General features: G+C 41.4%; 2 protein-coding genes across 3 annotated transcripts; both read left to right on the forward strand.

Moving 5' to 3' along the window:
• The first annotated feature begins 450 nt into the window (after positions 1-450).
• Positions 451-3,047, forward strand: LOC306854627 (transmembrane 4 L6 family member 1). Of its 2 annotated transcripts, none has more exons than XM_079392792.1 (6): positions 451-580; positions 1,171-1,369; positions 1,438-1,506; positions 1,902-2,047; positions 2,282-2,468; positions 2,577-3,047. In XM_079392792.1, the coding sequence occupies exons 2-6, from the start codon at positions 1,199-1,201 to the stop codon at positions 2,592-2,594; spliced, it is 591 nt and encodes a 196-aa protein (XP_079248918.1). In that variant the 5' UTR covers positions 451-580; positions 1,171-1,198; the 3' UTR covers positions 2,595-3,047. The 2 variants fall into 2 exon arrangements, with proteins under 2 accessions (XP_079248918.1, XP_079248919.1); XM_079392793.1 differs by having other exon boundaries at positions 456-580; positions 2,580-2,730.
• A 7,797-nt stretch (positions 3,048-10,844) lies between these two features.
• Positions 10,845-15,686, forward strand: LOC306854169 (V-set and transmembrane domain-containing protein 5-like). Its single transcript, XM_079391985.1, has 4 exons — positions 10,845-11,180; positions 13,574-13,900; positions 13,991-14,134; positions 14,767-15,686. Exons 1-4 carry the CDS (start codon positions 11,108-11,110, stop codon positions 14,796-14,798), a joined length of 576 nt encoding a protein of 191 aa, XP_079248111.1. The 5' UTR covers positions 10,845-11,107; the 3' UTR covers positions 14,799-15,686.
• Positions 15,687-15,798: the final 112 nt, after the last annotated feature.

The raw sequence follows: 15,798 nt of genomic DNA on the forward strand, positions 1-15,798 counted from the left end.
AAAATCACGTTACAATAAAGTTCCATTTGTTAACATTAGTTAACTACATTAAGAATAATAAATGTTTTAGAAGTATTTTTCATTATTAGTTTAATGTTGATTCCGACATTTACTAGTACATTATTAAATTCACAAGTTGTATTGATAAATGTAGTTAATAGACTAAAATGAACTAACAATAAACAGCTGTATTAACTAACGTTAACAAAGATTAATAAATATTGTAACAAATGCATTGCTCAATGTTAATGTTAGTTAATGCATTAAACTTAGTTAACTAAAGGAACCTTATTGTAAAGTGTTACCATCACTTTCAAAAACTACACATTAGATGTGTTCTCTTTCCGTGTGAGTCTCTCTGTGTCTCAAACACGTGGACAGAGGCCGTTACTGATAGTGAGTTTTGTGTGTTTGAAAGCGGGGTGATTGACCGCAGGGACAGATAGCTGTGTGTCAGATGTGCTCACGCTAACATTACCTCTCATGACTTCACAGCTCATCGCCAACCCTCGCTAACTACCAGCTTCGACAGAAACGATAAGAGCCTTTCTCTCATCCACACTGAAGCCAGCGAATAGAAGTAAGTGCAACAGCAGAACTCAGGTGAAAAGTTTGGACATTTATGGTAGGAGCAGTTTGTAGACTGAATATGATCCTGCTATAAAGACACTAGCAGTTAAGGGAATGTTACTCATCATTCATATGTGACCCTGGACCACAAAAACCGGTCAAAAGTGTCAATTTTTTTAAATAAATAATCTTTCCATTGATGTATGGTTTGTTATGATAGGACAATATTTGTCTGAGATACAACTATTAGAAAATCTGGAATCTGAGGGAGCAAAAAAATCTAAATATTGAGAAAATCTCCTTTAAGTTGTTCAAATGAAGTTGCAATGCATATTACTAATCAAAAATTAAATATTAATATATTTACGGTAGGAAATTTACAAAATATCTTCATGGAACATGATCTTAATATCCTAATGATTTTTGTCATAAAAGAGAAATGTATAATTTTGACCCATACAATGTATTGTTGGCTATTGCTACAGATATACCTGTGTTACTGATGACTGCTTTTGTGCTGCAGGGTCACATATATTATGTAACTGATTCATGATTCATGACTGGCTCATGATTTCAATGCAAGACACGTCTCTTTCACAGGTTAAGTGACAATCTATATCAGGTCATCATGTGTACGGGTAAATGTGCTACATGCACTGCAGACCTTCTCTTCCCGCTCGGTCTCTTAGCCGTGGTCGGAAACATCCTGCTGTTTTTTCCCAACGGTGAGGTGTGGAGGACCGAGGAGATCACTGAGAAGATCTGGTTCTTCCCCGGGGTGATCGGAGCAGGACTGCTGGTGAGTCTGAGAGTTTGTGAAGGACATATGAGCGAGCGAGTGACTGTGTGTTCGTGTTATTTCTCCAGGCGTTTCTGCCAGCGTCGATCATGAGGGCCGCGGGGCTGGAGGGCAGTTGCTGCGCAAACAGATGCGGGGTGAGCAACTGACTTCATCTCTCAACAGATAACACATGCACTTTATATTTGTGTCAGCAGAAATTTAGTCTGCATCATCTTTGTTAAAAAATGTGTGGCTTCTTCTATAGTGCTCTTTTCAAACTTCACTTGCAGTAAACGAGTAGCAGAATGTTATAGGACCAAACCTGTCACACTACATGCAAGCACACTTTGCAGTAATGATGGGCTGCACTACTGTTCTACTGCTGCATGTAAAAGATAACATACAGTCAGTCATATAACCTAATAACTAAAAGATATCATTAACACACACCCACTCGCATGCACACACTTATCAAGTAGGCTGCATTTGACCCTGGCAAAGAAGCAATCCAATTGACTGAAGTGTGTGTGTGTGTGTGTGTGTGCTGTAGATGATGCTGTCCATGCTGATGTCTGTGTTGGGTGTTGCCGGAGCTCTATACTGTATGATCATCTCCGCTGTCGGCCTGCAGGACGGCCCTCTGTGTGACATAGGAGACGGGATCTTCATCTACCCCTTCCTAAACAGCACTACAGAGTAACAGCACTCACATTTACCTGTTTGTTTGTACACTATACAGTGTGTATAATGTGCATCTGTGATGATGCAGGAGAAACAAAATCTCATTCTCAGAAATGCACAAAACTCTCTGGCAAAACTTGATTGTGAAAACCCCAAACTGCGCGATTTGCTCATAACATGTTAGAACATACTCTGTTTTCACTTCATTTTCACATTAACACTTTCACATATTTGCTCTCCTCCATTCAGAGAGAGTTACCTGTTCAACCAGACGTCATGGGCAGTGTGTGTGCGGCCGCAGCATGTGGTGATGTGGAACGTGGTCCTGTTTTCCATTCTCTTGTGCATCGGGACTCTGGAGGCTGTGCTTCTGCTGGCACAGGTAGTCAACGGACTGATCGGATGTCTCTGTGGGACCTGCATGAACAAGAACCATGTATGCTTGCTCTCCATGTTTATTTTAACTGCCAAAAACACCAAACTATTGCTTTCAAAAGTGTGTAATACCAGCCTCATAAAAGATGTGTTATTGCTTTCGCTTCAGCAGACACAGATGGAATGAAAACCCAAGAACACACTCCAGTATGTGGGACCTGTGCAGAAATATATACGAACACAACGACATCCACACAGATCTACAGAAACACACGTGTAAAATACACTGAGCTTTCATAACAGACATCTGATGAATATCATGTCTAGTTTTTGTGAATCATGCCCTTGTCTTCAATGAAACCTTTGACAGGTAATGAATCTATAGAAGGTCAAAGCATCTCATGGCAATTCGTAGGTAATTTTACATTTCGGTGAATTGGTTGCTAATTCGCATGAATTAATCCGATCCTATTGATGGATATGTTTGGGGGTGGATCTTCATATTTACCATTTTATAAAAAAAAATCATATATTGAATTCATGCAATATCAAGTTTTCTCATGAGATCAGGTTGGAATATTTCAGACACATGATGTTTCATATTCAACTATCAAATATAATAAACATATTTTCCAAGTTTTGTAAAGCTGCTTACATTTATCCATTTTGTTAAAGTATGTAAAGATAAGTTAAACATCCACTAGTGTAAAAACGAATAAATCTCCTTACTAACCCTTGTTAGTTGACTTAATGTGCAACAGTTTGTTGAACTTGCTTGTGTAAATCTAGTCATGTGCATTGTCTGTGTCCTTTTGCATTAGTTACACAGAAAGATGCATGTTAAGATATATTAATTAATCAGTTCTGATATCAGCCTGTGATACCAAATACCAATACCAAAAAGATTCCAAACTGTGACAATGCCTTGCAAATGGACCTTAATTATTCTTGTGTAGACACACATTACACGTCACAAACAGAAGAGGAGACAATAATATGCAGATACTGGAGTTTGAAATACAGGGAATGTGCAGGTAAGTAGAAGCAGTCAGTATAAATTTCAGTCACTATTTAGTTTGGTTGTAGAAATCTGTTTCAGGTGAACAGTGAGAGAAGTGCAAGGGATGATGAAGACTGAAGAAGGTAAGTATCCAAAATCCAGGTAAGCAGTCTGTACACTGAGCAGTAAAAGATGAGACCAGAAAATGAGGTGGTGAACTGGGTGAGTAAATGGGCTTTTTCACCGGAGGAACCTTTTCATAGTTCCTAGAATTATTGGTGGAAGTTCGCACTTTCTGGCGTGTTCGCACCGCAGGAACTAGGAACAGTTTTAGTCCTAGAAACTCTGTTTGGGGGAACTAAATTAGCTCCTGCTTCAGAGTAGTGTCTAAAACAGTTCTAAAGGAACTATCAGTGACGTAAGTGTACACTGATTGGTCAAATGCATATGAAACACCGGCTACCCAGCTGTGGCGAGGGGGGCGTGGTTCAGCCAGGTCTGCAGCGAGAGAGAGAGATAGGAGATGAGCGATGCGTAAGTGGGTCAAGTGCAAATGACAAACCCCTGTGTCTTGTTTCAGTAATTGGCATAGAGAGACCGAATAAAAGCCACTGGAAAAGGAGGCTGGCGAGAGAGAGACTGACTGGGAACTCGTACCAAGCTGGGAGACTGAAGCTGGAGCGGAAGTTTATATTTGGAGTTATATTCAGAGCGTATGCTGAATGTTCAAAGCGCTTTGAGCGCGAGTGTTTTGTGTTGTTTTGGAAAAGTCAAATAAAATATGAGTCCCAGTCACGCCGACCCTGTCTTATTCCTTCCACTCTCTGAACCTTGTTACACTGGTGCTGAAACCCGGGAAGGAAGAAGATCCTTCATGCAATCCGTCATGCAATCTCTGCCAAGTTTGCCGTTTGCGGAGGTCATACAATCACTTGCCGGTCTGCACCAGGAACACCATCAGGTACTGTTAGGCATGAAGGACGACCAGGAATGGCGTTTCCAAGCCCTCGTCCAAGCCCAACAGGAAGACCGCGAGCTGTTCCGGAGCTGGATCGACGGGATAGGTTTGGGCTAGGGGAACCACATCTGCTCCAACCCCACCCACTGATGTGCCTCTCAACAAGATTGGTCCTCAAGATGAACCGGAGGCCTTCATAGACCTGTTTGAGAGGTCCGCAGAGGCATGTGGGTGGCCCCAAGTGGACTGGCCGGTGCGGCTTATTCCTCTGCTGTCCGGAGAGGTGCAGGTGGGCGCCCAACAACTGCCAGTCCAGAACCTCCTGGTCTACCAGGACCTGAAACACGCCATCCTACAGCGCTTCAGGTCACTGGATCTTGGAGAAAGTGGCTGACCCTTTGTGATGGCGCAACAGCTCCGGGACACCTGCTGCAGATGGCTCATGGCCGGGGAAAGCGTCGTCGAGAGAATCTTCGACAAGGTGGTACTGGAACAGTTCGTGGCATGCCTGCCTAAGAGGACAGTGCAGTGGGTCCAGTGCCACCGTCCGTCATCGCTGAAACAGGCATCCAACTGGCGGAGGACTGGATGGTGGCATGCCTCGGGGTCAGCGATTCCCTGCCATCTGTCTCTCTCACTCCCCCTTCCTCTGTGCTTTCTCCTTCTCTGTCTCCCTCCAAACCTGTCACGTTTCCCAGGACCCGAAGGAATTTCCTTCCCTAAGCCCCACCCCGGTGGAGGGGTAGTTCCACGCCGACAGCTGGCTCGAGGGTCCCCTTCGAAAGAATTGGCATGGACCTCATCGGGCCATTAGAACGATCTGCACGGGGGCATTGCTTTGCATTAGTTCAAGTCAACAAGGAGATGTTATAAGCAATCTTTGCTCAGTCTGTTTGAAATTGCTGGGGCTACATCTCTAAAACAAGAGAACACTGAAACAGGAAAAAACTGCAATCTTCCACAGCACCTGTATATGTCGCTGTTTGGGCCATGGGGCTGATGTGAACATCAGGTGAAGAAGTGGTGACTGAGGATAGTAGTCACTGACAGAGGTTGCGTTCCAGTCCATTTTGTATGCCCTTCACTCGCTAACTTCCCTGCGTCTCATTTACTCGGATGTATGTCATTGATTACATTGCATGAGTGTCCACTACTGGTGGACCCTTGCAATGGGCTGAATTCTAAGCCCTTAGAATTCTCACTTAGAATCCGCTGTGGAGTTGGTTTATTGTTTACATTTTCCCCTTTACAAATTTGTTTAGTGCAGCATTCTATGTGTATATAGGTATGCTAGGGCTGTTATAAATGTAAAAAAAAAATGTAAAAATAATGTATTATAGAGGTGTTTGGGTGAGTATTTAACTGATTCCTTAATGAGTGTGAACGGGTGCAGCTGGTTAGAATATGAGTGGGCCAAGCTGTACGATCTGGCACTGATGTTGTGGCTGATTCTGGGAACAACACAACACTGCAACGTTAAAAATCTAATTATTTAAGATCATAAGCCTTTGAAAATGATAAAATAGATAGATATACTGACAACTGTCACACATATGGACTGTTTTGTTGTGTTTTCTCCCTCATGGGCCCGTGACCTAGTTTTCCTGATTCTGATTGTGTCATTCTGTTCACCTGGGGTGTATTCCAGAAGGGAGTTTCAACAAACTCTTAGTGAAAACTTGAACTCTGGGTTAACAAACCCCAAAATAGGAAACTCTGAGTTTACAGTTTCAGAACAGCTGAGTATACTCAGAACAGCTGAGTATCCACTCTGAGTATGTTGACTCTGAGTTTAGCACGTGCACAACAACTTTGAAAAGCCATGATCAATGGAGCTCCAAAATTCACCAAGGCAACAGCACCCGACAAAAAGACTTCCGCATACTACGCAATACATAACTTTAAGTCTTAATCACTGTTATGATATCAGAGGTGAAAACTGGAAGAACGGTAAGTTATTGAAGTAATCTTCATTTTGTATGGTACCCCACGGGCAAATAAAAACTAAACGTGGCAGCAGAAAAAAATTAAACATAAAACATAATTCAATCAGGTAAAGCTTCAAGTGTAAAAGGTTTGTGGGTGTAGGCTACATGACTTTACAAACATTTGACATATTCACTAAATATCAAGTGTCTATTTCAATGTGCAGCGGTCTTTTCCACATAGTCTAATGATCTTTTCACATAATTAAATGTTCTCTAATCCAATATACATTTCTTAATTAGGGTAATGAAATAAACATTTGGCTTCTATTCAGTCAACAGCAAGAAGGCAGAGACTCGTAAAACGGGGGGAGAACCTGTACCAGCACCACTGACAGAAGAGGAGATGGCCACAATACCAATATTAAAATCCAACAGGGAAAAGAATAAGTGTTACTTTTGTATTTGTAGGAAATAAAGATGACCAAATTAACTGTGAATAATTTGTGTTTATTTAACAGCTGTGGTGGTGGTTAAGGCATATATCTCGAATTGCCCTTTCATCTGGCATCCTTCCACTCCATCCAGTAATTCAGAAGGTGCGATGAAGAGAATAAGTGTAATCAATGCATCCAACCACACTGGAAATCCTGAAGGAAATTCTAATTATTAGGTTACTTCCAGAGGTCGCAGCAAGATGTTATCAAGTGAACTTCATTTAAAAGTGGTACCACTTAAATAAATATGCATGTGGATATGGCAAAATAAAATTAAATAGAATCCTCTCCTGATGTAAATATAACTCCCCACAAATTAATGCAGCCTCCTCATCTACAGGATCCTGTGTAAAAAAAAAGTTTGTCACATTTACAGTGTCTGCGTGATGAACATTAAAGTGGTGTGGTGAGAAAAATAATCTTGAGTATTTTTCTTACCCCACTGGCAGACAATTTTACTTGTTTCCCCAGGAAACAAGACTAAATATCGTATTTTATTTTATTTTACATAGAAACTGCATCTTGATTAAGAATTTTTCGCTCGGGGAGGAGAGCCAAAGAAATTCTGGTTTTACCGAAGAAAACCTACTCCCGACCACTACGGTAACTTACCGAAAGGTTTAGTTTTGTCTTTTATAGGAACTTTTATATAAAACCCTGAGTTTCCCTTTTCTGGGGTTAACAAACTTTTCAACAAAACCCGTTTTCTGGAATACACCACTGTGTTCTGTTAATGATCCTCATTTGCCTCCCTCTTTAAGTTCTAGTTTGTTCAGTCTGTCTTTGTTCCGCTATTGTAGATGTCATGTGTGAATGTTCCCGACGTGTGTCTCCTGCCTGCCTTCTGTGAATTATTTCACTGTGAATTAAAATTTACAGTGAAATAAAACCAAAACAGAAATCATAATTTTTATTATAAAACCTGCAATCCTGAAACAAATCATAATATTGTATACAGGGCTTCTTATCAAGTAAACTGATGTTTTAGCTGGAAATCAGACAGAGGCATGTCCCGCTGTGTACTTGAGTGTTTATTCAGGGAATAGGAATGTGATCCAAATAAGAATGAGTTTTGCATTTATTAAATATACACCTACTGTGTAGAAGTAATCAGACCATAAACCAATTCTATCATTATTAAAGATTCTTCATTAAGATATATTTGCTCCAGATTTTCCATACGTTTCCATACGGTTTTAGAGTACGGGGAAATCGCGCGTCGGCGGGACATGCTTCTACATCAATGAAAGGTGGTGTACAGATGTAACTGTGTTAAAGAAGATGTGCTGTTCAGATCTAGAAATGCTTTTCATTAACTGTAAACCTTTCTACTCGCAGCGGGAGTTCTGCTCGTTCATTCTCGTGAGTGTTTACATTCCACCGCAAGCGCACGTGAGCACAGCTTTACAGAAACTCACTGATCTGATCACAGACACAGAACAACAACATCCAGACTCTGTTTTAATCATTCTAGGGGACTTTAATAAAGCAAATCTCTCATGTGAACTGCCAAAATACAGACAGCATGTTACATGTCCCACAAGAGTAATATACTGGATCACTGTTACATAGCAATAAAGGATGCATATCACTCTGTTCCACGCGCAGCTTTACGACTCTCTGATCACTGTTTGGTTCATCTTATACTGACCTACAGGCAGAAACTGAAATCAGTTAAACCTGTATTAAGGACTGTAAAGAGATGGACTAATGAGACAGAGCGGTTTTTACAAGCCTGTTTCGACTGCACTGATTGGACTGTTTTTGAGGCTGCTGCAAATGATCTGGACGAGCTCACAGAGACTGTAACATCTTATATCAGTTTCTGTGAGGATATATGCATTCCTACCAGGACTCATCTAACTTATAACAATGAAAAACCATGGTTCACTGCAAAAGTCAGCCAGCTCCGTCAGGCCAAAGAAGATGCTCACAGAAAGGGGGATAAAGTCTTGTATAAACAGGCCAAATACACACTGGAAAAGAAGATCAGAGTTGCAAAGAGGAATTATTCCGATAAGCTAAGGATCCAATTCTCTTCCAGTGACACGGCTTCAGTGTGGAAAGATCTGAAAGACATCACCAATTACAAGACACCATCCCCCAGCACTGTGGAGAATCAACACCTGGCAGACGATCTGAATGAGCTCTACTGCAGGTTTGAAAAAACACCATTAACACCTCCTGCAACCTCCCTCTCCCCCACACCTGCATTGCAGATAAGAAAAAATGACATGCGCCAGGTCTTCAAAAAGAACAAGAGAAGTAAGGCACCAGGCCCAGATGGTGTGACACCAGCCTGTCTGACACTTCATCCTGCAACACCTGGACAGACCAGGGACTTGTGTGAGGATCCTGTTTGTGGACTTCAGATCGGCCTTTAACACTATCATTCCAGACCTCCTCCTGCCCAAATTAACTTAGCTCTCCGTCCCCACCTCCATCTGTCAGTGGATCAACAGCTTCCTGACAGACAGGCAGCAGCTAGTGAGGCTGTGAAAATACACATCCAGCACCTGCACCATCAGTTCCTCAGGGCTGAGTTCTCTACTCCCCTGCTCTTCTCCCTGTACACCAACGACTGCACATCTAAAGACCCCTCTGTCAAGCTCCTGAAGTTTGCAGACGACACCACACTGATCGGCCTCATTCAGGACGGTGACGAGTCTGCTTACAGACAGGAGGTTAAGGAGCTGGCTGTCTGGTGCAGTCTTAACAACCTTGAGCTCAACATGCTCAAAACTGTGGAGATGATTGTGGACTTCAGGAGAAACCCCCCCTGCTCTCCCCCCACTCACCATCATGAACAGCACTGTGACTGCAGTGGAGTCATTCAGATTCCTGGGCACCACCATCTCTCAGGACCTGAAGTGGGACATTCACACTGACTCTATTGTGAAAAAGGCCCAGCAGAGGTTGTACTTTCTTCGCCAGCTGAGGAAGTTCAACCTGCCACAGGAGCTGCTGAAACAGTTCTACTCCGCCATCATTGAATCCATCCTCTGCACCTCAATAACTGTCTGGTTCAGCTCAGCTACCAAATCTGACCTCAGAAGACTACGGAGGGTAGTCCGGACTGCTGAGCGAATCATTGGTACAACCCTCCTCACTCTCCAAGAACTGTACTTATCCAGAGTGAGCAAAAGGGCTGGTAAAATCACTCTGGACCCCTCACATCCAGCACACTCCCTCTTTGAACTGTTACCATCTGGTCGACGCTACAGAGCTCTGAGCACCAGAACGACCAGACACAGGAACAGTTTCTTCCCTCAGGCAATCCATCTCATGAACATTTGAACTCTGAACAATAAACATGAAACACTCAACACTAACATACTTTTTATTTTTATTTTACACACATACTTATTACAGTTCAAATTTGCACCTAACATACCTGTACATGCTGAATTGTCTATTTTGTATATCGTGTTTGTGCTATTTTGCATATTGTCCATTTTGTGCATTTGTACATTATAATTTTTTTGTCCTGTCCTGTCACTGTCATTTTGTTGCACTGTGGAGCTACTGTCACTAAAACAACTTCCTCGTATGTGCAAACATACCTGGCAATTCTACCAAGCTAATTCTGATTCTGAAACATGGAAACACAATGTGTGTGTGTGTGTGTGTGTGTGTGTGTGTGAGAGAGAGAGAGAGAGAGAGAGTGTGTGAGAGTGTGTGTGAGTGTGTTTTTGACAAATGAGGACACATTTGTATAATGACACAGGTATGACAGGTATTGCAAGGTGAAGGTGACTTATGAGGACATTGCCCCATGTCCCCACTTTTCAAAAAGCTTATAAATCATACAGAGTGAGTTTTTTTGAGAAAGCAGAAATGCACAAAGTCTCCTGTGAGGGCTAAGTTTAGGTGTAGGGCAATAGCACATACAGTTTGTACAGTATAAAAACCATTACACTTATGGGATGTCCCCACTTTTCACAAAAACAAACGTGTGTGTGTGCATGTGCGTGTGTGTATGCGTGTGTGTGTGCATGTGCGCGTGTGTGTGTGCGCATCACCAGCTGCTAAACCGGTCTGACCAGTATCATAGTTCAGTCCTGAAAGTGAATACATCTTGTTGAATGTTCAGATCGGACAGACAGGAAAAAGAGCAAAAGGGAGCAAATACTGAAAGGGAAAGGGAAAGAGAAAACAACAGCAGAAAAGATAAACAGGGGAGATTAAGATAAAGAGTGGCATCAGGAAGCATGCAGCGACAGAATGGATAGCAGAGAAGGACAGGGTGAAAGTCTAGAGTTATGACTGAGCTATAAATCACATGTTATTTGCAAATAGATATATGGAGGAATCAGTCTAATGAGGCCTGCATGGATTCGTTTGTCTCAGAACACACAGATACTCTTCCTTATCTTCTGTCTCTGCCATTACAGTAAGTGTGTGTGTGTTTGTGTGTGTGTGCTTTGATGTTTGTATAAGTTTACAAAGATATCCTTTGGGACAAGACAAAAGTATGTTTTAGGGGTTAGTCTGTAGCCATAATAAATCGCTTTATATAGAAAACAACAGACGTCAATGTTATGTCCTCATTTATACAGATAGATCTGCGCACAAGTGTTATGAATAAAGAAAAAGTAATCACATGAATGAATATTAACAACAATAATATTGTTATTATAATGCTTTTGTTTGAGCTGTTCAGGTGTTTGTTTATGCGTCCTTTCAAACTAAACTTTCTAACATTAAACACTATAATTACTATGATAAGGTTATAATCCTGTGTGAAATTGGTGCTGCAGTATTTGGCATTGAAATGTAATATCACTGTATAATGGTGGCATAATACTGTTCTTAATCCCTGAACATATCATCACTTCAACATGGTTACACTTATAAGACTGCCACGTATGTGACTTACAGTTGAAGTGAATTCTGAAGGATTCTGGTGTGGAGACTGAATGAGTCAGGCCAGCCAAACCTGTTTCTGCCTCACTTTTCACTTTCTTGTCACTTGGTATTCTTTGCTAAGTTATTTGTATTAAAAACACTGTTTCAGAGCCGGGCTATATTTGGAAAGGAGCAGGAACAGGAATGGGGAGGGTGTGTCAAAGCGATATTTGCTAAGCTGGGATTGGCCAGTGGTGTTTTAAGGCAGGGCTTAGCAAAGGATCATTTCACCAGTAAAAAGAAAAACATTCATGCAGTTTCCACTGAAATGCTTTTGTTTATTTGATCATTGGTATTTAACTCAACCAACTTGTTTCTGCATGGCTTAAAGAGGGGTAATCATTAACTTACTGAGAAAGGACAGACACATCTGCTGGATGTTTTCATTCTTTTATGTTCTTACCCTAAGGAATCTTATCGAGAGGTCACTCCATCTACATCCACAGTGTGAGGGACACATCTTCACACCTTGATTATGTGGGGGGAAATGATGCAGAAACATGTTTGATGGGAATTTGTTTTGTAACACATCAAAACGTGTGACATGGGTTCACTTTGGCTGATTAAAGACCAGATGCACTGCTGCATTCTGGATCATCTGCAGAGGTTTAGTTACATTGACTGGAAGGCCTGCTGTAGTGCATTACAGCAGTCCAATCTTGAGATAACAAGGGCTTGGACAAGGAGCTGTGACGTGTCTTCTGACAGAAAAGGTCTGATGCTGTAAAGCACAACCGGGCCGTTGTTGAAATGTGAGTGGAAAAGCTCAGCTAGTATCAAACAAAACCCCCACGTTCCTTGCTGTCCTGGTTGGTGTTAGACACTAGTTGAGTAGTGATGTAAGAGAAGCCATGTGCTTCTATGATCGTGTCAAGTGAGGTTGTGTAAATGGAGAAAAAAAGAGGAGCGAGAACTGAACCTTGAGGAACACAGGTGATTAGCTGTTGTTACTCAGACACCCCACCTCTCCATGACACCTTAAAAATCTGCTTGTGAGGCAGGACTGAAGCCACAAAAGTACTGTAACTGTGATGCCCAAGACAGAAAGTCAGCATCTCGACAGAAGATGTTGTGAACAGCGTCTGAATGCGCTCGCTTGCTTGACTGAGAATTTGTGATGACGAAATGTAGGAGGTTGTTGCTCTGTGTAGTGCAACTGAGAGATCAGTATTTGTCTGCCCTGATTCTTTCAGTCTCTAACTTAAATTGGAGGGGGCATTTGCGGGGTAATGGTTTGAGAGGGGGACTTGTAACCTGAAGGTTGTGGGTGTGATTCTCAGTACTGGCAGGAACTGTAGGTGGAGGGACTGAATGAACAGCGCTCTCTAACTTGGGTGGGATAAATTCAGAAGACAAATTCTAAGTATGTTACTTGGCCTACGTGTTTGCAACCTCAGAGCACTGCTCCTGGAGGGCACAGAGTTTAGTTTAGACTTAAACTCACCTAAACCAGCTAATCAGCAGGATCGGACACCCCGTCACAGCACTTAGCTCTTTTATTAAAATGCATGATTATAAAACGGTTGTTGGCCCTCCATACAACTGATGATTCTGTGAGCACATTATAGTAATATGCTGATGTTACTATTTCCAATTCCAAATATTAAAATATTTCCCAAAAACCTCTGTCTAGCATCAGTAAGACATCTTCTGTCCCAAAATTTACATAAGACTCATCATACAAACAGAGCAATGTTTTGAAAGCATTACAGAGTCACAGTGTTGATAGCTACTCTTTCTTATCGTGTTAGGGTTAGGTCGTTATTAGTTTGAGGTCAACCAGCAATGGTTAAGAATACTCCATAAATGCTGCTTTTGCATATAACCAGACAAAGTATTTTAACATCCACTAAATCTCTCTGTTTGCTCTCTCTGAAGCTCAGGCCATTACCATTCAGGTGCCGAGGAGCACTATCACGGCACCGGTTCAGGGAAGCACTCTTTTCTCTGTGGACATCACATGCACCGGGACTCCAGCAATCAGATGGATGTTCAGTTCTGTAAGCAGACAGCAAAGCATCGCAGCCTGGATGCTCGGTGGCTCTGCAAACGTCACGCAAATGTACGAAGGAAGAGTGCAAACTCATCCCAACGGCTCTCTAACCATAACCGACCTACGTCTACAAGACTCTGGCTATTACACCATCACTGTGACCGAACCATCTGGAAACAGCAAGGACATGTGCATGGTGTTGAGTGTAACTGGTGAGCATGTAGTTTTTGATACAGAGACACAAATACCCACTGACATAATGCTTTATTCAGTCTGTCCTGTGTTTGAACTGTATGTTTCAGAGGTGCTGTATGAGGACATTCAGTACTTTATCGTGTTCATCATTGTGTTGGGGACGCTGGCTGCATTTCTGATGCTGTGTATGTGGCTCTTGAATAAACTACACAACTTCATAAAGGCCTGGAGACAACGGAGATGCTTACCAGGTACCAAACTACACTGACTGTCATTTACATTTATTGCAATGCACAGATGTTGCCGCACAGCTGTGTACACTCTTAAAAATGAAGGTGCTTAAAAGGTTCTTCAAAGCGATGCCATAGAAGAACCATTTTTGGTTCCACAAAGAACCATTCAGTCTTAAGGTTTTTAAAAAAACATTCTCTTCCTTACCTTTTTATAATCTGAAGAACCTTATTTCGCCACAAAGAAACAGAAAGGTTCTACAGATATTAAAGGTTCTTCTATGGCATCCTGAAGCACCTTTATTTTTAAGAGTGTATGTTAGATGTCCTTAACTTGCATACTAAGTGTCTAAATGAGGTAAGAGCTTATAATTAATGCTCATTAATGCAGATCACACACTCACTGAGAAGAGGAAAGGCTCTGAGCTGTGTTTCCCAAAAGCATCGTTAGGCTAAGCTGAGCGTAGCTCCATTGGTGGCAATAGGTCTTCGATGTACTTAGGCTTATGATGCTTTTGGGAAATGCAGCCCCGGCCATTTGATCCATCAGAGAGTGTTTGGCAGAATATGAATGTTTAAAGGTGTATGAGATAAGATGTAATATTACTTTTCATTTGTAAATGAAACTGAACCTCTATTTGTATTCTGCACAGAGCACAATGAGACAGAACTGCAGCCTCTGTGACAGAAACAAACAGCTTATAGACCGCAAACGGCCTGTTTCTGATTACTGACTGACCAGATGAGTGATGATCTGCCACGAGCGCTTCCCTGTACATCCTCAGACGAGTGTAGATCCACATGTTCATCAGAGCATCAGACAGACATCAACAACCAACTCTCTGAACGCTGCTCCTCAATATACTGCTGTGAAGAACAGCGGACCGGCAACAGGACAATCACATACTTATACTTGTGTTATTATACATTTACATTTAGTTATTTAGCAGACGCTTTTATCCAAAGCGACTTTTACAAATGAGGACAATAGAAGCTATCAAAACAAAATGCAAGTGCTATAACAAGTGTCAGTTAGCCTAACGCAGTACACTTAGCAAGGTTTATATATATATATTAGTCAACATTTGAAGTGGATCAAAAAAGTTCATCAAAGTTGTCTTAAGACAAGAACGCATACTGGTTTTAGGACAACTATGATGAAAGGTTTTGATCCACTTCAAATGTTGACTACTGTAAAATACATATAAATGGTCAAAGGACGTCCTCTCGGGTACCAGATGGTGGAAAAGTTATGAATGTTATTTGTGTTATTTTTAATGAATGAATGTTTTTAAAAATCATTGGATAATGCAGGGGCAAATTTCCATTTGTGGTTCAGATACCAGTCCTAGCAAAATTCATTTTATGTTATTTAGTGTACAAATGTCTGTCTCTTATAAAACAAAACGATTTGAATGTGGCTCAGTGTCATAATTGCTAAATAGTAATGTCTAACAAATAGCATATTCTAGCAATTCATATTTAATATACAGTATGTATTTTTTTTGGATAAGACAGGTCTGACCTTTTTGATTGTAATGGTTCAAAATAAATATCTTTGGTTGTTCTCATTAAACGTAGTTTGTTTTTTGATTTTCCAGTGCAGGTAATCATCATCATGCAGTGTATAGAAGGATTGCTTTCTTCTGTTTCTATATATCTGACCCTGAAGCACAAAAGCAGTC

The sequence above is a fragment of the Barbus barbus genome, assembly GCF_936440315.1.
Source record: "Barbus barbus genome assembly, chromosome: 34".
NCBI lineage: Eukaryota > Metazoa > Chordata > Actinopteri > Cypriniformes > Cyprinidae > Barbus > Barbus barbus.